The sequence below is a fragment of the Ambystoma mexicanum genome, chromosome 8, assembly GCF_040938575.1.
Source record: "Ambystoma mexicanum isolate Mex_15411 chromosome 8, UKY_AmexF1_1, whole genome shotgun sequence".
Lineage (NCBI taxonomy): Eukaryota > Metazoa > Chordata > Amphibia > Caudata > Ambystomatidae > Ambystoma > Ambystoma mexicanum.
The window spans coordinates 579,177,502-579,201,159 of record NC_090929.1 but is presented as its reverse complement, the minus strand read 5'-3'; the positions used below and the strand labels follow the sequence as shown (position 1 = coordinate 579,201,159).

Below are 23,658 nucleotides of genomic sequence, written 5' to 3'. Positions count from 1 at the left end.
CATTTTATATATTAGGTCGGGAAATTATTTCATAGCTAGGACAGTGCAACTGGGGGGGGCTGTAGGATACTGAGACAGTCCCCCAGTGCAGGGGTTGACAGGGAGGCAGTGCAGGTGGAGAGTGGAAGGGCCCAGGACCGAGGTCGCAGACAGTGGACCAGTTGTAGCAGGGGAGAGGGAGAGAGAAAGCAGAAGCAAAGAGGAAGGTTTTGAGGTGCTTCCGTAAAAGGAGATGGTTCTCCTCAAGATAGTGCGCGGTACAAAACAATATGCCACATAGAACGAACAAGTACAACTTAACCCGTCTTTAAAGCTACTGTATAGTAATTAAATTGCGGTATAAACTCATCTAAAGAGTTACTTACATTATATTTGCATTTTCCATTGTGTCTGTGCATAGGGCAGCCCCGAAATACCACTCCTTCTATGCCGACGTTATTTCTTCTAATGAACGAACATTAAATGGCTTTCGTTTCTGAAATTATATTCATTATCGTTTCTTACGTTATTGCCCCACACCCCCAAAAAGAAGTCTTTCGGGATGGTCCCGGCCTGTCAAGGTCAAATAACAATAGAACCTTATACTGAGTCGTGGGCCATTCCGGCACCCGAGCAAAAAATCAAAGCAGCTGACCTTCACTTTGAACGAGCACACATTCCTAGTTAGCTACATTCAGTGTAAGGCCATCTCACAAGACTTGAAATTTACACTCCATCTTTGCATTTTGTCTGCGTGCATTTGCAGCCCCAGAGAACCATAAATACGGAGACATTCTATATTTTTTGAAAAATGATTTATATTACTGTTTGGTTTAATTTAATGCGCAAATGAACAAGGTTGGATAGACACATTGCATGTACATTGAGCAATCACTTTTATTTACACAATACATAGTTACACATATTCAATGGGCCTGCAACATGAGGAGACTCCAGAGCAAAGTCACAGGTGACACCCGGGTGGTTCGCACAACTGCACGGTGAAGGGAGGGGCAACGGTGGAGAGACACATTGCATGTACACTGAGCAATCACTTTTATTTACACATTACATAGATGCACATATTCAATGGGCCTGCGACATGAGGAGACTCGAGAGAACAGACAATCAAATTACAATCATTTAAACCGTGATGTGTATTTCTCAATGAGCTTTTCTTTAGGTGGACATGGAACAGAGGCAATGTTGGGTGGCAATGCAGTTGTCCCCTGCACAGGTTCGTTCACAACTCCATGTATGTGCCTATCTAGGACATCAACAATAAGTCTCTCAATAAACTCATATTGCATATCCTGAAACACTGGTTTGATCACCCATTGTTTACTTCTTTTAGTGAAGGCCTTATTGTAGCGAAGCGTCCCTAAAGTTCCGGTCGTCCTACTTTGTTGACGGCCAACATTATGGTTATGTGCCAAGACCGCTAGAAGAGTCCGATTTATCATGCCCTCCATGCCAAAATGCAATCGTTTTGGCCTGTACTTTAGGCACATATTGTGGAACACCTCCAAATCTCCTGTGTGGCAGAATTCCGTGAGTCCCCTCAAATCTCTTGTTATAGTTTTATCAAATACAATCTTTTCAATGGCTTTGTGAGTGGGTGATGAAGGAATCAACCACTTCTTCTTCCGTGCCTCCTCTGTGGACAAATGGCCATGTTCACAATTGTGGAAATGTTGGTTTGTGGTCCAGCGGTGAACGTTGCTACAGTGTAGCATTACTGACCGCCATTTTTCCAGTAGAATTTCCAACGACCCTCCACATGTTTTTGAGCTCCACCAAAGATGGTTGCTGATTGACTTGGACCACTGTGAAATACCTTGCATATCTTTTTTTTTTACCTGCAGCCGACATTTTTTTATTGATTGTTTTTGCAAGATGCCAAACGTCAAATTGGTGATTTATATTTTTGTACTCTTCTCTCATTGTCTTGGCAATTGAAACGTGTCTGTCCGTGGCTATCAGGTCGATCACCATTCCCCGCGATTGTAGTTCTTGCAATGATGCTACAAAGCCAACTTTCTCCATGGCCACTGAGGATGTACTTTGTGACACCTGCACCACCACCGAACTCACAATGTTCTTACTTTCCATGTCCTGAAAGTGGTAGGTGCAGTACTTGGCTGAAAATCCTGGGCTGTCGCACTGTCCATCACCGGCTAGCCTGAACCGTTTGCCCGCGAATGTACTATCAATAGACATTTTTTCCATTCTCCAAGCTTCGCTAATGGCTGGAAATAGATAATCGGTTTGGTATTTGTAGAACTGAGTTTTCCAATGAAATGGATTCCCACAAACTGAAAGAAAGACTCTAACTTTTTAAAACTTGAACCACTAAAAAGTGCAGCCGCTGCACAAAGTAGATTGCCTGCTGGCAGTTGCCCCAGCATGGGTTGTGCAGACCATGAGAAAGGATGATATTTTGTACAGGTGGCATGTATTTTAAGGTTAGTGCCTCGAATTGCACGAGTCACATTAATCAATGGCTCCCCACATACTTCCCCACCAACCGAATGCCCACATTTCATCCGAATAATAATATCAATCAAACAACTATCGAATACAATGAATTTGGCCTCTTTCCTTATACTGTCACTCTGCATCCCAGCTGGTTCGGCCTGTAACGTTGAGGACATGTCACTCACATGAAAGGTACAATCTCTGATATCGTCTTCCGCTATGTTCAGTGATATTGATGGTGTTTCATTGTCGTCCACTTCATTCTCTTCCATTGCAACATCTGTTCCTTCTCCGGCGATGGGTGAATAAAACAATTTCTTCAACTTTCTCGCGGTCTTAGTTTTTGCGGGTGTGGATTCTGTGAATTGATCTCCGACTGCATCCGAACTACCAGGAGGACATTCACTATCAATGGCTGGATGTGGTATAGCTCCGTTGTCAATCACTTCATATTCTTCCCATTGGCACGATGCATCTCCAGTCTCAAGTCCCTGCCAAAAGGTTTGACAAGCAACATCTCTTGTTCGCTTCACTGTCTGTGTAGATCTAGTTCGTACACCCACTCGCAACTAGAGGACAGATTGGAAAAGGGATGTTCAGTTTAAACACAACTTACAGTATTGAACTATTAACAGTGAAAAACAACATAATATAGTGACCAGGACACTAACCTTCTTTTGCTTTCTTTTCTTTGAAACTTTCTTGCCTCGAACTTCAACATCAGGACGCTGTTGCTCCGACTCGTGTGTGCATGTCTCCACTTCCTCTTGCGCTGCAACGACTATATTTTCATGATAAGCACATCCATCACGCACTGACGCTCCATCGACTCCCTGAAACATAGAACTTTCATTAGTATGTATAATAATATCGAAAACACAAAATGTACTTGGGGACCAATACCCACGTACATCTCAATAGCAAAACACGAATGAACGCTTTGTGTAGAACATTCAAACGACAATTATTCACGCATTGTTGATCTAGTTAGATGGAACTGTCAAGATCCATACCTCGGGTACATGGCCTTACCTTGACGAACAAACAGTTAGATGCAGGGATCAGAGTAGTTTCTTGTCGTAGAACAGGGAGCAGTTCACAGGTTGCAAACTGACGAGTTTCCTCGAAGTGGTCACGGAAGTTCACAGAGACGAAGAGCAGATAACCAGCACCTTCACGGGTTGACTAGCAAAGCGCAAAGAAGTTCTCATTAGAAATATGAAGTGAGTTATAAAGAATTCGAAACAGGGGTGTGTTTGTGAATGAATGACGTGTATATGTCGTGGCATTATGCGGTTTGCAGGGGGCCGTCCAGCGTGAAGGGGGATGCTTGGCAGGAGACATGGGGCCTGGAGGTAGACATGGGAACAACAACCCATGCTCTATAGACCACTTTGAAGTGTACATGGTCTTTGGCACCTCTTGGCCTTTATCGCTCCCTGACAGCTCCACTTGGCAGCACAAGTACCCCGGTGCGAACTGCCTTTGATAGGGCGGGGGGGTGGTTTGGGGCGGTGGTCGTGCAGAGAAGACACAGGAAGACTCGTGAATGGAGACACACTTATGTGGATTGCAGGGGGCCGTCCAGCGTGAGGGGGGATGCTTGGCAGGAGACACGGGGTCTGGAGGTAGACATGGGAACAACAACCCATGCTCTATAGACCACTTTGAAGTGTACATGGTCTTTGGCACCTCTTGGCCTTTATCGCTCCCTGACAGCTCCACTTGGCAGCACAAGTACCCCGGTGCGAACTGCCTTTGATAGGGCGGGGGGGGGGGTGGATTAGGGCGGTGGTCATGCAGACAAGACTCCTTTGCCGCCGGGCCACACCAAGGAGAGGCCAACTAACTGCATGTAAGAGGCAGGCTGCAGGATCTAGTACATGGAAGGAAGGGGGGTGAGTTTATAAATACCTCACCCTCCCAGGAGAATATATGGGTGCAGTTCACCCTGGAGACCCTGGATGCCTAGGCAGTTAGTCAGCAGCAGGCTGGCCTGTGGTGGCAAGGCGGCACGGGCCAGAGGGGGTCATCTCTGTACCCGGTGCCCAAAAGGATGATTTATTATGATCAACCATATTGATTATTTACCTATAACCATGTTTTGTATCAATAAAATCCAACGGCCTTCCTTTTATTGCCAACGCTTGAACAAAGTGGTGTGGTAAGTATTTTTGGGGGAGGAGGCAAGGCCGGGAGGCTTGATGCCAACCCGCAAAATAACATATGTACGTCTGCTGCATATGGGTTCAACGGTTATGTGGATTGAAGGTGGGCGGCCAGCGTGAGGGAGGATGCTGGCCGGAGACATGTGGTGTGACAAGACAAGGCACAGGAAGACTATTCAATGGAGACACACTAGATTCATTTAAAAAATCAAAACAACCATTGTTAAAATATATGTTGGGTTTTATTTTAGATCTTAATTTCAATTGAACATAAATAATAAACATTACACATTGTAAAGTTCCGGTTGCAGCACATCCAGGGAAAATCCGTGGTATTGTCCACTGTCGCTGGGGAAATGTTGTCTAATGGCAAGTACCGCACAGGCAGGTATTACTCTCCGAACGCGGTGTCCGAGCCTCCCGTGAAGCCACCAAGTGAAGCAACGATAGGCCACCAGCCTGTACCACCTGTGAAAACGAAAGATGCAAACTGTATTAAAATGACAAAACTTTCTTATCACTGTCGATTCAGGTAAAAAATGTCATTCTGCTTTGAAAAAAATTCTATCTAGAAAATGCACAATATGGAACCAATTTACATGCATTCGAATGATATGTAGATGTCATTTTATATGTGGGAGACGACCATGACATAGTAGTGGCATCACTGACATCAAAACCAGAGTATACTTACTCGTTACTCGGATTACGCGGACAAACAGTGCCGCGAAGTTCGTGCATAAGCACCATCATCATCCTCAACACGGTCCGTGAGAGGCAGGCTTCCCTGAACTCTGGCAGCTCGGTGATGCATTGCGGACTTGGCTCGCCTTCCGAAATGTAGGCCAAGCAACCGGAATTTTCACGGCAGCAGCAGTTCTCCTCCTCAGTTGGCATTAGCTCGCACCGATTGCACGTGCACCAGGTGGAGACGCCGTCCATGCGACATGGTCCAGGCTCTTCATCCGTTGACTGATCCTCCCAACTGCCGTCCGAATCCCCATCGTTTTCGCGTGCTTGCCTTTCCAGTAGTTCTTGCTCGGTGTACTCGGGCTCGTACATATACGGTATTATTGTAGCCATTGTGTGGTAAAGAAAGTAAAATAATTTACAGAGATGGTACAGGTGTTCACAAGGCCTAGAAGCGGCGAAGGTAGCTGACCAGAGCACAGAAACGAGTCACAGAATACTCAAAGTAACACAGAGAGAGTAATGGAATCGAAAATCTGCTGCTGTGTGTTGTGAAACGGTGTGTTTATACTTATTGAGGAAAGAGGCGTCCTGCCATTTCCATGGCGACACTTTATTAGCTGAGGCGCAGCGATTGTTGACACGAAACGTGCTTTGGCGTTGGGAAATGGGCGGTACGCGTCTGCTGATGTCAGGCTCAGGGGCGGGGGATTTGATTTAGTGCCGCAAAAGCAGGTGAGCCAGGGCGATGGGGGGAAATGATAGGATTATCAGAAAATGGCGGCTGATTTCGAGTGCGTTAATGGACGAAAAGAGTCCCGGAACTATCCTTTAAAATTAATAAAAAGATCGTTAAAAGGTTTCATCGATGACATTTATATATATATTTTTTTAAGTGGCCTCTGAATTTGTACCTTTTGCTTGAGTTATGTAATCTATACTTGCTACTGTGTGAGATTGTTCCATTTCTGACAGACGTCACTGTGCAGCCATGCCTCGTAATATTTTTTTTAAAAAGGGATGCCCTTTTGGTATCATAACCTTTTTGAGTCATAGCAGAGCCTGGTTCACAAGTCAGAGAAGCACCAATCCACATCTGACAAACTGGGCCCTGTTAATTCCTTTCATAATTTCAAACAGGAATGTGTGGTAGGTCAGTTGAAGGAGGCAGACTAGTTTTTGTCATTCTGGATTCTGCATGTTGTGCTGGTGGGGGACCTTGGAGGGCTGTCTGCACAGACAACTCTCCTCCCTTACAAGGCCCATGCTTTCAATTGCTCTTTGAAACTCAGATGATGTTCAGTATTGTACAGAGTTCTAGGGAGTGATTCCCAGTTAATAGAGCCCTAAATAGAAAAATGAGCATCAACCAAGGAGTGATTTCTTTCACTGGGTATCTTTCATGTCTATGATATTGCTGGACTAGAGAAAACAAGAGTACATACTTTTGAGGTGATTCGATATAAGTTTGGGAGTGATTTCCAATAATTAATAGAGTCCTGAATAGAAAAACTAGCATCAGCCAAGGAGTGATTTCTTGCTCTGGGTATCTTTCACGTCTATGATATGCTGTTTAACATGGGACATATTCTGCATTTTCAGGGGGGGTCTTGTTAGCAGATGGGCAGCTGCATTCTACAGTTGCTGTAGTCCATTTATAGACCATGTATTTCATAGGATATAATAAAGGCTAAGAGAATCTGCACTCTCTGCGCAGAGGGGAGAAAAGGCAAGATTCTTCTAATTTTCAAATAAGAGCCAGTTTTTACCACTTAGCTAATGTGTTCTTTAACGGAAAGATAACAATCCATCATAGCCCTTGGATTTCTCTCACTACAAGATGCTATTGGTCAGTCCCCTAGACCAAGAGGATCAGATTTCCCCGGGAACCTTTTTCCAACAGTTGCAGTATCTGATTTCTTGGTGTTTAACTTCATTCATTTTCAGGCCATCAAGTTATCTTTGGGTAGCTTTAGAGCATAAGATCAGAGATATTGATTAGACCATTTTGTAGGGTTCCAGATGATCTGCGAGAACATCTGGGCAAAAGATGAAAGTTTGTTTAGAAGCAAGAGGTTCAGGTAGGTTCCATTTATGACAGTGTAGCTGCCAAATTGAGCTATTTTACACTGTCAAGTAAATATTTTAGGGCACTTTGAGTGTATATTGTTCCATGAAGTGCTATTGTGCCACTAAATGTAGATTTCACAGGAACTGGGTTCACTTTTTTCTACTTGGTTGAGTTTAGTAAGCTCAGTGAGTTATGTGTGTACAGCTGTCGTCTGTTATGGTTATAGCTACAGGTTTGAATTCTGACTGGACCGCCGACTCTTCATCCTACATCATCGTAAATAGTGTTTGCCATTGAATTAGTATATACCAACATCTGTTTTGCAGTTTGTCAAAATCTGTGATTACAAGTACTGTATACAAACTTAAGTTGCTATTTCTGGATTCTGAAGTAACCTATAGAATTGGCGTCTGTGCCTTTCTAAACATAATAAGAAATAAAAGGCTGCCCACTAGCCCTTGTTGTTTGTGTACCAGCAGTATTAGCTCTTGAACCTGTGTAACATACAACATGGCAGTGGTGTGGGGATGATTATGCTGCGGCCAACAAGCTTCTGTCAGAACCTTTCTTTTGGGCTGACATTTGTTTTAGGAATTACCCAGTTACTTTGTAGTGGTGTAATGAAATTAAATGGAGGTAAAACAAAATGTCTTACAGTACTATTCTCTTTCTTTCTAGAAAGTCCCATATGGCAGCAGCATAACACATCTAGAGGCAGACCTGAGCCAAACGAACTTGATGCCCGAACTGTCTCAGGCTGACCATCTGCAGGAACTGGCGTTCACTCCTGTTCATGCCCCAATTGTTGCCATGGGAACACAGACAGGAAGGTAAGCATATATATTATTTAACTTAAATATGATATAGACAATGCCAATGAAATCATGTATAAGTTAATAGTTGTTGTTGGAAGTAACTGTAACACTTTTAAATATTGGAAGATTATATTGGCTGGCCAACAAGACCCACTTAAATACCCCAATAAAGAAAGGACTTCAACTGCGATATAGTACCATCAGCCTATAATGTTGCCACGTGTCATGTTTCTTATCTTTTGGCGATGACTGATTGAATAGAAAGCTCATTTGTGCCGAGCCGAGGTCATACCTATAAAACATATTTTCAATATTCCAAACAGATGGGGTTTTGAGGATGTTTGGGTATGTGTCATTTTTAAGTGAATCGAAGAAGCCACTGTTCTGCAAAAGGTTATATTTCTGTGGGCTAGAGCTGTTGGGGTAGCCAATTATGACGTCCATTTAATAAGGTTTGATATGTACTGCAGTTGCAAAGTAGTATTGCTACACAGTATCAGGGATGGCCTGAAGAATCTTGTGAGTCTGATAGATGGTTCAAGGTTCTTTATGGACAGAATTTAAAAATTGACTTTAAGAGGTTTTTAATACTGCAAATGTGTCCAACCAATTGGTTTCTCTGTCTGGCCCCTCAACTTCCTGTGGGGTCCCTCCACCCGGATCCAGACTTCCCTTTCACCCAGGTTTTGTTGTTGTAACATTTATTTATTGCCTGGCAACATACAATCGCACCATCGTGGCAGTGCAATATTGACAAATTATATACGTGGCAGTGACGGTGAACGAGGGCGGTATAGATAGAAGTACACAAGCTGCACAGCGCGGTTCAGGCATTGGAGGCCTATGTCTAAGAAACAAACCAATGACAGAAGTAGGATGGTTTAGCGTTTTGCGCACATGGTAAGTAAGTAGTGATAAGGAGGCCTGCCAGAGGGGAGCCTTCCTAACAAGCAGTGTATCAAGTGGGCCCAAATGTCCTTTGGTTTGGATGCCCCCCCTCCCCCGGCAGCATGGATATATACAGTTCTTCAATGTGGTTCACCCAGGTGACATCAGAAAGCCAGCAGTCGGTCCAGGGTGGTGATCTTTGAGTCCAGTTGTATGCAGCGCTTAGCTAATAGACAACATAAGTTAAGGAATCTACGTTGAAGAAGGGGAAATTCAAGGGTTAGCCCAAACAGACATTGCAGATGTGATGGTTCTAAATCTGTCCCCACTCTTGCTGAAAGAGTGGTGAAGAGCCCCGTCCAAAGGGAGTGTAGTACAGGGCACAACCAGAGCATATGTACGAGACTCGAGAGGGACGGGAGGGACCGTCAATGCACTCATAATGTGCCAGGTTTCATCTGTGATTTCGATGCCCAAGTCGGTGCTCCGTTTCTCACGGGCTGCTGGCGCTGCGCTCTGTAGTAGATTTTACAATATGGATACTATATGCCGGCAGCCATGTGAATGAATAATATAAGTGAGTATGGGGTCCTCATCCGGTTCAGCGGGGAAACTAGAGCATTTAGCTGTGACTGCTGCTAGTATTCCATAATAGTGTAGTTTGAATAACGGTGTTAAAGCACGGGCAGAAGCCAACACTCGCAGTGTTAGAAGTGATCTGCCAAATAATAAGTCTCCCAGTTTGTTGGAGCGTTCGCTATGCCAACTCTTTGTGTGGCTCTGTCCATAGTGGGAGGTATCCTGGGCGAGTGCCATAGTGGAGGTAACCTGTATGGTGCAGCGGAGCCGGACAGGGGACATATTTTCAATCATGCTAGTAGTGTGGACTGGAGTGGGTCGAATTGGCAGGAGTCAGTATAAGTTCATAGTAAAAGAAGACTATAGATGTCACAGTCACCTGCTGCTGCCTGTTCCAGTTTCACATGGGGAGGCAGCTGCTCAGGCCAGAACGGGTAAGAAGCATAGTGTAGTTGGGCTGCGATCCAGTAGAGTACAAAATCTAGACCCTTGAAGCCCCCGTCAGCATACGGTTTGGTAAAGTGGCACAATTATTTCCTCACAGTGCCAGATGAACTGGGAAAAATTGTTATGCAGGGCACGGAAGTATCCCCTGCCGGCCCAATGGGAATATTTTGGAATAGGTACACCAATTTAGGCAAGACTATCATCTTTATCAGGGCTATTCGCCCAGCTATGGATAGGGGCAGGGTCTTCCATCTATTCAGCTTCATCAGTAAGGTGTTCAGTATATGACTCGTAATTATCTTTGAATAACGAATCGTGTGTTCTGCTCACCCAGATGCCCAGGTATTTAACACAAGTCGTGGACCATTTTAACAAGCTTGGTTCAGGAGTTGGAGTCGCGACATCCCTAAGTGCGAATATTTCAGCTTTGGCCTAGTTGATCTGGAGTCCCGAATAGAAACCATAATTACCAATTTCATTGAGCACCAGACTTAGATTGATATGCGGATCTCTGATGTATAAGAGTATGTCATCAGCATAGAAGGATATCATTTCACATGCTGCCGCTATCTGCACTCCTCTGTGTGACTGGTTCGTCCTTGTCAGATCCACAAGCGGCCCCTAAATCATAGCAAAAAGCAACAGGGCTAGGTGGCAGCGCTGTCTTCTACTGCTAGTAAGACAAATGGGTTCAGATAGTTGTCCAGTAGCACCTAGAATAATATTGGTCCCGAAACCACATTTCTGTAACACGGCAAAAAGGAAACGCCAGAACACCATGTCAAAGGTCTTTTGCACGTCTAGCGACACTGCCACTGTATGAGTGGAGGGATTGATCTGTGCTATATTCATGTGTCTCCTGTAGGGTAAAAGGTGGTTGGCAAGCAGTTTAGCATACATTTTAATGTCCGTATTGATTAGTGAAAGGGGACGACATGAGCCGCACTCCAGGGGAAATTTGTCCTGTTTGAGCAATAATATGATGGTGGTTCCCGTACAGTCGGGGGAAGTTCCGAGGGGAGCAAGGCTTCATCGCACACCGACTGTATGTGTGGTTTTACCAGGTCATGATATGCCTTATAAAATTCAGCGCTGAGGCCATCCAGCGCAGGTGACTTACCAGAGGGCAGATCCCTGATGGCCCCCATAATAGCCTCAGTAGTGACAGGGAGTTCCAAGAGATCCCTTGTGGCATCCGATATCAATGTGATCTGTATGTCGTCAAGTAGGGCCTCTCTGGTACCGTTTTGCCATCTTGTGACCTCTGTAATAGGAAATAATTATTCTAAAACACTTCATTGATAGCTGCAAGTTCATGTATCGGTTCTCCTTCCGAGTTATGTATGAATGGTATGGACGTGCCTCCCTGCTCACTTTTCAAAATTTTAGACAAGTGTTTGCCCGGGTGGTCGTCTTTGCCATAGTGGCCAGCTGCTGCCGGTCTTGAGAATGATTTAATTTCTCTATTGCATAATGTCTACAAATTATTAAGCCCAGTTCCAGCGGCTGCAATGTCCTTCCCGATAGATTTCAGAATAAACCTTGAATGCTTGCCAGATTGTACTTGTGGTGTCAACCGTGCTCAGATACTGGCTAAAGTACAATTGTATGTTTTCCCGCACCGTAGCGCAGAACAGGGAGTCCTGTAGTGCCTGAGGCTTAAAGTTCCGGTATTGGGTGGGTGCGCCGTTAGTGTCAAGGACATGGCGAAGAGTGATGGTGAGTGATCTGATTACATACTGGGAAGGATGTTAATTGATTTAAACCTGCATAGGATCGAGAAGAAAAGCAAGTATAAGTCTATTCTGGATGACATGTTATTCATAGACGAATAGAAAGTATAGTTTTGAGATGTGGGATGCAAAGTACACCATACATCAACAAGCCATAATATGTGCATACCATCCTGAATAGTGTGCGCAGCTTTAGTCATGGCCCTGCTGGCGTTACCAGTGCAATCCAGTGTAAGATCGATAATGGTGTTCATGTCTCCACCACATACAATGGGAATATTGGGATATGACTGGCATAACGTTATACTATGTTAGAATCTCAGTTTGTCTGTGTTGAGACCATAAGATTCACTAGGTGGACCTTTTCACAGTGAGAGCTTTGGCGTCTGTGGTGTGTATGAAGAACTTTTCTGGTTCTTCACATCCCCCCTGGGCCCTGCTACATGGTGGTCAGGTAGGAGTATTCAGTCTTTGCGGTTTCAAGTATTCCCTTTCTAGATTTACTCAGTGGTCGCTCTTTTGTCACCATGTCAGGATCCTTGATTGCTAGGTGGTGAGTTCCAATTAGCAATGCCTAACAGGCCCTTTGGATCATCAGTAAGGATTCCAAGTGTGTATGATTCTGCACAATAGCTCCATACAGCTGTGATTGGGCTGGACCCCTCCTCTAGTATTGCCTTGCTATGTCCTCTCTCCTCTGTGGTTATGCTTTCTCCCAACTACTACTTCACACCACACGATGATTGGGGCTTTTTCACCTCCATTTGTAGCTTCAGCTCTCACTTTTCCTTTCCCCCTCTTTTGCTTATAGTTTCCTTCATCCTCTACAAATGTTTACCTTATTTCCAGTTCTGCCTTCTCTCTTGCTTCCCTCTCACATTTTTCTACAGTCTCCTTTCTAACCACCTCTAATCTGAAATTCTCAAATCTCCCTCCTCATTCTCCTTCAGTTACTCACCACTAATCTTCCGCCTTCTTCCACTCCAACACTTCATTTCCAACCTACTCCTCTTGGTGTTAGTCCTTCTCGCCCTCCTCCACTCCTTCTATCACTCCTTTCTTTCCCAGCCCTGATTTTGGTGCAATTCTTCACTCTTGATCCTCCTCATCAGTCCATGCCTCTCATGGTATGCCTTTAGAATTTCCTTCTCACACTTCTTCACCTCCTCTCTTTCCTTCTACTGCTCTGCAACCTCCATTTCTTACCTCCTGTTCGCTCTCCTCTTCCCTCTCTCCCCACTACCGCCTCATTGTTTGAATCCCCACTGTGATGAATCCAATGGAGTCATCACGATTCCTCGGTGGGAACCTCCTCCTATGTGGCCAGGGGACAGCAGCCGCTACCTGATCCTGACCCTGGGGGCAGTTACATGAGGGAGAATCACATGGCAGGAGACAACTACCGGGGAGATATCAGGACTTCATTGCATGAGACAGTGCCCCCCCCTTTCCCATCATGAAAACCTTTTGACACCCAGGACTTTAATGGCCTATTGTCAGCTAACGGTTCCCCTTGTAGAGGAAGTCAAGAAACCTTTTCTCTACACTTCTCTGGTCAGGCCCTCCACCTTTGAACTAAAGACACACAACTCACACACCTTTTGTTTCTGGTGTTCCTTTATGTGAAATCCATGAGAAAAAACAGCTAAGAGTTCAAAGTCCAAAGACAACCATAGACTCCAACTCCCAAACCACCCAGTTACTGAGATGAGGAGGAGGACAAGGGAGTTTGTGCAGTGTCAGGAGCTCGAAGTACAACATGCAGGCTAGTTGTTTCTCCAAGTCTTCAGTGTGCGGCATATTTAAAGATGACAACTGCACTGTCATATCTAGTAGTGCAGGACGTGACGTCGCCACCCAACCTGAGGCTCAGGAACATGGGTCACATCGACGTAGCTGCCGAGACAGAGAAGACTGCTGGGACAGGAGGAGAAGCGACTTGCGTAAAGAATCCTACAGGTCCCTCACTGAAACCCTGCCTAATGTTTCCTCCCATGTGGCCTGGGGAAGGCAGATGCTTCTAGATCCCAACTCTGTGGGTGATGTTCTTCGGGTGGATCACCTGGGAGGAGACAGGGTCCAGGGTGATGAGGAGATTGCGTGGGATGAGACACAGTATTTTTCCTCTGACAGGAAGGCTGTTACCACTGTACCTAAATAGGTTGACTTGTTGTCATCTTAATGTCTCTCAACCTCATATTAAATCTAAGTTTGTGAACAACAAGGTTATAACATCAGAACAAACTATACCAAAAGAAGAACATTTTTTTAGTATCCCAGACAAAACACCTTTTTCAGTCCTGAGGGTACAATGTAAAGGAATATGGAAATGTTACCTTCACTAAACCATCTTTCTCTGTGATGGCTAATTCTCACAACCCCTCTTTAAAAAGCCTTAAGGGAATTAAATCTACCCTTATAAATAATGTAGAAGTTGGAAAACCTAACTTTATCAGAAGAAACTACAAGTTCCGGAATCCTAGAGGTACTGAGACAAGGAAGAGGGCTGAAAAGGCATGCATATGTAGTAGTCAGGCAAGTAAGCCCGGTAGCCATTGCAGTAGTCAGGCAATTGAGGCTACTGACCCACACCTGAAGACAGTTGTTGAACCTGTGAGGCATAAAAGGCCCCAGCACCAAAGGAGGAGTAGAAGGAGCTAGAACAAGAACTGGAAGACTGGCTGTAGTAGTAGTAGTAGCAGCAGAGGAGAAGCACAAGGCTGGCAAATCACAAGGAAGTGGGAGCAAAGAAGGGACGCTAGAATGTGGAGACAGCAGATTTCTCCTGCAAGTTCTGAGAGCGAGTCCTGTTCTCGGAAAACCTGAAGTGCAGAGGCTGTGCAGCAGAAGATGTGCAAGAGGCTGATTTTTCCACATTTGAGCCAGATTGAGTGATTGCAGAGCCGTGGAAGTGCAGGAGACTAAGGCCAAAAGCAGAAGGCAAGCCCACGTTCTCAGGAGGAAAAGGAACTTCCAAATCAAGTGGCTTGACCAAAGACATCAGTGTTGGAGAAGGGTGTGTGGTCCCTAGCGAGCCAGAAGTAGTAGAAGAGGCAGAGGAAGTCGGCAAAACAATACAACCTGCAAAACCAGTGTCAATGAGGCCTGTGAGTGAAGCACAGCGTTCAAATACACTACGCAAGGATTCACCTCCAACTCTGAGCTGGGGAGGGGTAAATCTGCCGACTTTACACCCATTTTTGGTGCAATTACTCCAGCAGTATTAGCACAGCAGTAATGGCACAGAAAATGCTCCGTTCGGTCCAATGGACCCAATATAAATGGGGATTTACCACTCCACCCCAATTTGGGATCAAGTTGCAGCATTTCTAAATTCGCTGGGATACCGCCCAACCTGTAATGTCCCCTCCATTGTCTAAACACGAGTCACAAATTAAAAAGGGTGAAAACTACATTAAAAGGATGCCGCGTGTGCCTAATTGTAATTCCCAAGGGAAGTCAGAACCTCATCCTTTACCGTTACACAGGAATACAGTTCTTTATTCAACTTTAAAATCTGCTTTAAAGAGAGGTTGCATGTGCCCAATATTGTCTATTCCAATGAAGTAAAGAGTATAAAATATTGAAGAGAAGAACAAGCATTACCCAATCCAAGAGGTACCCCCTTTTCATAGAGAAACCAGTCTTGTCTAGAGTTAAAGAGCCATCTAACTACACCGTGAAGTTGTTAACAGTCAAGTGACCTGAGAGACAAGTACGCCATTGTTACCTGAAGCTGAGAAAGTGGCATATTAGCTTCTGGGTAATTACTTGGGCTGATAACTGGCCAGAAAGGTTGGAGTAAAGCTGGGGAAGGGGAAACAAATGCTTATGAAGAATACCCTGAAGTAAAATACAACCTGTGGTGCTAAAGACTGCTGAAGCTAGAAAAGGAGAGAGTCTTGTGGGCAGAAGCAGATTGTTCTTGTTGCAGTCAGACAGGCGGAAGAGCCAAAGAGGCTGCCCCTGTTTAGAAAGCCATTAAAAGGAAGAGTGCCTTACCTACCTGAAGAGGTTGAAGTGTTTTCTCTAATCCTGACTAACTATACGAAAAAGTACTGAGCAGTAGTAGTAGTACTTGAACTGTGGTGGTATATTAAATTGTCATCAGATGTCACGTTAAAGTGGTTTGAAGCAGTAACGTACTGTGGGACAAAGGTGGCTGTTCTCATCATTTAGTTTAGTTTAGTTTATTATTTGTATAGCGCAACCTAACCCTAGGGTATCTGGGCGCTAAGAAAATTTGTTACAGTTGCAATACAGAAGATGACAGGTAGAGAGCACGAGGAGTGTGGTGAACAGGTTACAGAATGGTCGACAATACAGTTGCAGAAATACAGGAAGGACCGAACAGGTTACAAAGTGGTCAGATTAGCTACCGCAGGCATACAGACCAGGTTACAAAGTAGTCTGTATGTCTGCAGCTCATAGTACCAACAGTAGAAGTGTGATTGTTAAAAATAGAAGCAGCAGCACAGAGAAAGCATCCTGACAAATATACCAAATGTAAAGTTGTAACTGAAGGAGTCCTAAAAGAACTGTGTATTATTAACATTGAGAAATACTACACCTTCTTTTGAACTGTGACGAATTATCTTGAAGAAGAGACGATTTATCATAAACAGGATTACATTTGGTTCTATTTCTTTTCTGGACGTTGGAAAGCAATCTTTTCATCCAGGAAAAAAAAAGAGTTGTTACCAGTGGATTTTATGTTTGATTAACTTTTGTTTTGACTTTGAACTTTCAAGAGCTGGTATAAAAACTTTCTTTTCTGTTACTGAACATTGTGGAATTGACTTTGAATCCTGGGGAAGGGATCTTACCCAGGATAGAAGAAGGCCATTCAGACATTGTGTTTATATTGTTTATTATATTGTGTTGCTATATCATTTCCTTTGTATATTTATTGTTCGAATGGATTGTGTCCTCCCACCTATTTCTCATCTTTAGATATGTTCCTTTCCAGCGTCAGCTGCTTTGGAATTATTTTTTTAGCAGAGGCGACTGTGCGTCAATTTCATTGACTTGATGTTCCTTGAGGGCCTCCGTCTCGAAGTCAGTGTCATCACGGGTATATATAACATGCACAGTGCCGTTAGCTTCAGTTCCATTTTTCTGCAATAGCTTACGCTTCAAAGATTACTGCACACTTTTGGTTTCCTCAGAAACTGCAACATTCAAGAAAATTACCTCATCATCGGCTTCATCGACCACAAAGACTGGGTTTAAGAAGTGTCATGACTGTAGCGCAAAGATGTCTGTTACAGATCACCATAGGGTCTGTCTGTGGTGCCTTGGTGTCGAGCATAGGACGGCAGACTGTGGGTCATGCCAGTCCATGACAGTTAAGGGCCCCCCTAGAAAATCCCCTTCGATGGCACTGTCGAAAAGGCGCTCTTCAGATGAGTCGAGAGGCGACTCTCCACGGAGGAAGAGGTCTGAGAAATGCTCTCGCTCTTGAAGCAGTTTTCACCACTCCTCGTCTTCATCTAGAAAGATGAAAAAAGGCGCCATAGATCTCCTTCCTCATTCTCTGATTCCTCACTGGAAACGAAAATAGCCTGCCCAAGCAGCCGAATGGGAGGTATTCAGACAGAAAATACTTGAGATTTTTGAGACAGCGACCCCGTCTCCTTGCAGGAGAAGACGAAAAGTCATGTCTGTGTCACGCCATCAAAAGCGGACAAGGAGAACTCTAAGGCCTTATCCGACATGCCCTTGAGCCTGGGAGACAATCCATTGACCCCTCGAGAACCATTGAGGACTCGACGGCAGGGCCCGTCCTTGTCCGTCGAAGACTTTATCGAGTCAGGGGTCGAGTCTTTTGAGGACTCCATCGACGCCAGTAGCATCGAAGCCTGTGGCGCCAACAGCATCCAAGTCATTGACGCCATCAGCATCAAAATCATCGACGCCATCAGTATCGGAGACTTCAACGCTGTTACCATCAAAAGCTTCGATTCCATCAAAGGAAATAGAGAAAACCTTTAAACCACTCCCAAGAAAGGATTTCTTTGTTTACCCGCAAAACCCTGGTTGGAGGCAGACTCACTCAGCATCTGCAAGAATGGTGAGGCGTTACTTCAGATGTGTGGGCATTGGAAACAGTAGCCCAGGGTTACTGCCTCCCCTTTTTAAGAAGGCCTTGGCATCATCCACCAGGGAGCCACTCGTTCAATGTTCCGGATCTGCTACTTTTGCAGCAGAGTTAGAGCCTGCTAGTGAAAGGTGCTATAGAACCAGTACCTGTTACAGAGAGGAACAAAGGGTGGTATTCTCCCCATTTCCTAATCCCAAAGAAGGACGGAGGATTGAGACCCATCTTGGATTTGAGATGCTTGAACAAATTCCTCAGGAAGGACGAGTTCAAGATGGTCATCCTTTCTCAGGTCCTTCATGCCCTCTAGTTTCAAGATTGAATGGTGCCATTGGACCTTCAGGATGTGTACTTTCATGTGCATATCCATCAAAAACACAGAAAGTACCTGAGGTTCACTGTTGGCAGTTCTCATTACCAATTTCCAGTTCTGCCATTCGGGCTAACCTCCACCTCAAGGGTTTTCACCAAGTTGAGGGCAGTGGTGGCAGCAAGTCTCAGGCGAGGAGGGGATTCACGTCTACCCCTACCTGGACGATTGGCTGATTAGGGCCCGTTCTCCCGAACAGGTCCTGGAACATCTCAGCATAATCTGCCACTCTCTCCACAGACTGGGCTTCTCCCTCAATTTCAAGAAGTCCCACATGATATCATCTCAAAGGCTCTAGTTCATCAGAGCAGTCCTGGATGCGTCCTCTGGAAAAGCTTTCCACCTGAGGTGAGGGCTCAACACATTCTGCAGATGGTCACCAAATTTCAGAGTGCCCAGCGTCTTCCGGTCTTCGATTTCTTTTGAGGTTGCTCGGCTTCATGATATCCTGCATTTTTCTGTGTGCCAGAGGCTCGCCTGAGGATGAAATCCCTCCAATGGGCCCTCAGAACCCAGTGGTCTCAGTTCTTGGGCACGATGTCAGATCTGTTTCAGGTTCCGAGCAGCGTTGCATAGCAGGTCTGATAGCACAGCGAGTAGAGCACTCACTTTGACATCTGTGCTGAACCTGCTGACTCAGGTTCGAATCCCAGCAGGGCCAAACTCAGCCTTTCATCCTTCCGAGGTCGATAAATGAGCACCACACACTGTGGGTAATAATAAGCAGTGCTCAGATGCCTGAGGGTTCGTACCGCTATATAAATGCTAAATTATTATTATTACAGGATCTCCTGTGGTGGTTCTGCAAGGACATAATTATGAAGATAGAACTTTTTGGCAGGCATTGCCGGAGATAAAAGTAGTTACGGCTGCCTCACTCACGGGATGGGGAGTCCATGCCAACGATCTGACAGTCAGCGGTCTTTGGTCTCCATCGGAGTCCAAACTACACATCAACCTTTTGGAGCTGAGGGCAATTTGACTAGCGCTGAAGGCCTTGCTGCCCTCTGTACGGGGAAAGAATGTCCTGATAATGACGGACAATACAGTGGCCATGTGCTACCTCAACAAAAGAAGAGGTTTAGGGTCACAACCACTGTGCAGAGAGGTGGCAGTTCACCCAACTGGAGTGGAGAACACAGTAGTGGGCGCTCTGAGCAGGCAGAGCACAATCTCCCATGAGTGGGAACTAGCTCAGGAAGTCCTTCAAGAGATTTTCACCCTTGGTTGTACCCCTTAAGTAGATCTGTTTGCGACCAGTGTCAACCGGAAGTTCAAACTGTTCTGCTCCAAGGAATTACTCCAAAGAGGAGCTCTAGGGGACGCATACATAGTGGATTTTGATTTTCCACTCCTGTATTCGTTTCCTCCAGTCCCTGTCATTCCTCGAGTAATCAGCAGGTTGAGAATGTTCGGGAAATCCATGATCCTAATTGCTCCGGATTGGGCCAGGAGAATGTGGTACCCGTGTTGGAGTTCTCCATCTGGAGTTCTAGGTTGAAAAATAAGGTTTGGGACCTCCAGGAAGACGTAATGGAGATTATGCTTTCGGCCAGAGGGTCAGCAACAAAGTCCTTGTACCGCTGCCATTGGAATAAATTCTGCAGCTGGTGCAGAGTAAAGAATGTGGACCATTTTCAGTGCAATACACCTATGGTGGTGTATTTCTTACTACATCTGGCAAATCTGGGGCTCCAGATAGGAACCATTAAAGTATACTTACCGACACTTTCGATCTTTAAGCGCATGTCAGAATGCCACTAATTATTCAATTTCTAAAAGGGCTCACAAATGTGGCCCCTCCTATCCCATTTCAGGTCCCAGTTTGAGATTTAAACCTAGTGTTGACATTTCTTATGTGCGCTCCATTTGAGCCTCTTCTCTCATGTCCATTTAGAATGCTGACTTTTAAGACCATCTTATTAGTCGCTTTAATATCAGCCCGCAGGGTGAGTGAGTTGCAATCCTTGTCCAGTAAACTACTGTTTACAACTATTTATAAAGACAAAGTTGTTCTAAGGGTTAAGCCTACATTTCTTCTGAAGATGGTATCGGAATGTCACATCTCTCAAAAGATTGTTTTGCCAACATTTATCCACTTCCACATCCTAGCAAGGAGGAAAGGCCACACAGGTTAGATACAAAAAGGGCACTTAGTTTTTACATATCGGGTATGGCAAAAATAAGACAAGATGACTAACTCTTTGTGGGTTACACCTGGTGGCCGGGGTCCGGCGACCGCAGACCAGACGACACGCTACACAGAGGAGGCCTTGCAGATGCCGAGTTCACAAAGGTCTGCCTGGTCCCGAGCGCCGAGTGAGCCTGCATTGGAGGCTCGATGCCGAGAGGACTCGAGCATCTCTAGGACACGTTATTGTATCCGAGCAAGAGCACGCTGTGCCATGCCCATGGTAGAGGGAGGGACTATGTTTTATGATGTTTAGGACGTATCCTGAAGGTGAGAGAACGATCAGCCATAGTAGTAGTAGATTTTAGTACACGTTGCCCCATAGGGAGTGTACTGAGTTTGTCTGTGGGCACACCTGCGGTAGAGCAGGAGAGAGGCGTAGTGAGAGGCGAGCCCAGTTAGACGGGAGTTTTGCCTATAGTGGTGGCGATTGTATAGTTGCGTCATTCTTGGGAGAAGGGTGTTATTTTGCCCTGCCGTTTTCAAAGCAGTTTTGTGTGTTAGCAAATGGTGTCCATATTGTTTTTCTTTTGCGGTATGGACCAAAGTGGAAGGGTCATTACGAATAGGTACCTGGTGTATAATAGCACGTTTGGAGTTCTAGAAGGGGGCAAGAGCAAGAGGAGGAGTGGTGGCTTGGCGCCTATCTGCACTAACATAGGGAAAGAGGTGAGCCAGTGGAGAGGGCCGTTGTATTACTAACCCAGAGTGAGTGGACAAGCTTTGGGAGAAAGCCAGTCTGTCTGATAAGAGTGTGTGGGTGGGCCTGTAGAAAGGGCCAGAGCCAGAGCAAAATGGAGAAATAAGGGGAGAGAGGTGAATGAGAGTGAGTGAGGGCATTTGAGGGAAGGCAGGTATATAATGAAACGGGGAAAGAAGAGAAGTGAAAGCAGGATAATGGGGTAGTAAGAGTATAGGAGTGGGATAGCTGAAAGGAGGGAGATAATGGCTTATCGAGACAGCTCCCTTGACCATATGCGTGAAAAATTACATCATTAATGCGATTAAATACTAAAGTACAATTTCGAGTGGGTCCAGGTGGCTGGAGGTCAGTGTTTCCATGCATGGCCTGGGGAAGGAACGTTCGATAATAAAATAATAGAAAACATGCTGTCTTATTTACGAACGAGATATAAAGGCTTCAAGCTGAAGAACAGGCACAATATATTGGGGCTCTGGAAACTATGAGGAGAAGAATGAGGAGCACATTAAGAGTGAAGGAGAAGGGGCTAAGGAAGGTGACCAGACAAGTGCTCCCCCCCGCCCTACCGTGCCTATCCAGCATTACAACCTGCGATAGGGTATACCAACCCGCAATGGGAATCCCTAGAGGGGGAGGCGGGAGGGGCGACAGAGAAAAAGAAAGATTGAGACACGTGCCGAGAAGATGCACACAAAAGGGGATAGAGGAAATACTTAGCAGACTTTGAAAAGAGCACACAACAAAAGGTCAACACATTATTTAATGAAGCAGAGAGAGAGAGAGAAGAAAAGTGGGATGGAAAGGAATGGTTGTCGGGAAGAATAACATTCAGATTGGATGATGAGAAACAAGACGAGGGAGACAAGGAGGCAAGGGGAGAGGACAAGGATAGCATAGTATTGGATGAAGAAGAAGTAGGAGACAATTTGAGTGATCGGGAGGATGAGCAGTCGACCCCCGACAGGGAGATGAGATGGGAAGGAAAGCAAAGGAGATGAGTGGAAGTAGAGGACCCTAGGAAGGACTGGCCGACCTCCCTTTATAGCAGATAGGGGAAGGTAAAAGTAGGGCTGACACAGACGACAAAGAGGGGAGTGGAGACAGGACCCTGGGCGATGCAGATGCCTTTGTTAGAGAAGGGGAAAGGGTATGCACACTATGTACCCTGGCAGACAATGGACAGAGACAACTTAATATGTATCTTGCCCTCCCTTGTGGCCGGGGCCAACAAGTGGATATATGTGCTTGAGAAAGAGACAGCTGGGGTGACACTAGCAATAGGGGACATGAAAAGCTTATTTGTGGCCATAATAGGGGAGCGATGGGTTAAAATATGGGAACAGGCGGGGTACAAAGAGGTGAAACTAGGCACCAATGCACAATATGGTGGTCCGTTTAATAACTGCTGAGCGCATGTGTGGAAGGTCCTGAGTAGCATGTACCCAGATTTATTTATTTTATGTTAATTACCGTGCATTTAGAAGGCGCTTATACATCAAGAAATTGTGTTGCAAAGCGCCCACGTTTCAAACAGGAGGGAACAGAAGGCAAATAAAATAAAACTGATTAACAGGAAAGAGGCAGTCCTAGTAGGTCTTGTGAGCATTCAGAATGTGCAAGTGCAGAGAGAGCGGACAACGGAAGGGGGGTAAGTGCTAGCAGTGCCACAGAGGGAAGTTCCAGGGAGTTAGTTGCAAGCAACAGTTAAGTGCCTGGTCGTGATCTCTAGCTAAGAAGTGATCACCTGCCAATACAATAAATTCCGGCCTGTGAGACTACACCCTCTTCCTCTCTCCGCCCCCTCCAGCTTAGCCAGAATAGGGCTGTGAGAAGTTTGAAGAAGATTTGGGTGTCATCTGCATAACACTTGAAGTGAAGTGAGAAAGTGGAAATAAGGTGAACAAGTGGAGAGAGATAGATGTTAAGGAGCTATGGTGAGAGGTTGGAGCCCTGGGGAACGCCACAGGTGTAGAAAGAGATAGGAGAGGAGAAAGGGCCCAGGATAACCTGGGAGGGGCGGTCAGTGAGGAAGGAGTTCAGCCAGTCCAGTAACCACTCTAAGATCTCATGGATATCATGGAGCCATTTTTTGAGGATGGAGTGGTAGACCATATCAAATTCAGAGTAGAGATCAAGTAGAATGAGAACAGCGGGAGAGTTAGAGTCAAGAGATGTTAGCAGTTCTTCATGGGTGTTCAGAAGAGCAGTTTCCGTGCCTCTGGATGCTCGAAATCCAGATTGATAGAATGTAGGCAACCAACGAGCTCAGTTTGCTGGGTCAGTTGGGGGAAAACCAGCTTCTCTAGGAGTTTCCCAAGGAACAGAGTGCTAGAGATGGGGCTGTAGTTCGCCGGACATGATGGGTCGGTGGAAGGCTTTTTCAGGAGAGGGCACACAAGAGAGTGCTTGAGGGAAGAGGGGAAAGACCCAGGAGCAAGAGAGTGAT

General features: G+C 45.4%; 1 protein-coding gene across 1 annotated transcript in view; it reads left to right on the top strand.

Annotated features, from left to right (window-relative positions):
• Positions 1–23,658, top strand: part of NPHP4 (nephrocystin 4) — a 1,060,260-nt gene that overhangs the window by 505,882 nt on the left and 530,720 nt on the right. The window contains exon 13 of the mRNA XM_069610268.1: positions 8,065–8,216. Coding sequence (XP_069466369.1) covers positions 8,065–8,216 — 152 coding nt within the window. The remainder of the gene's footprint in view (positions 1–8,064; positions 8,217–23,658) is intronic.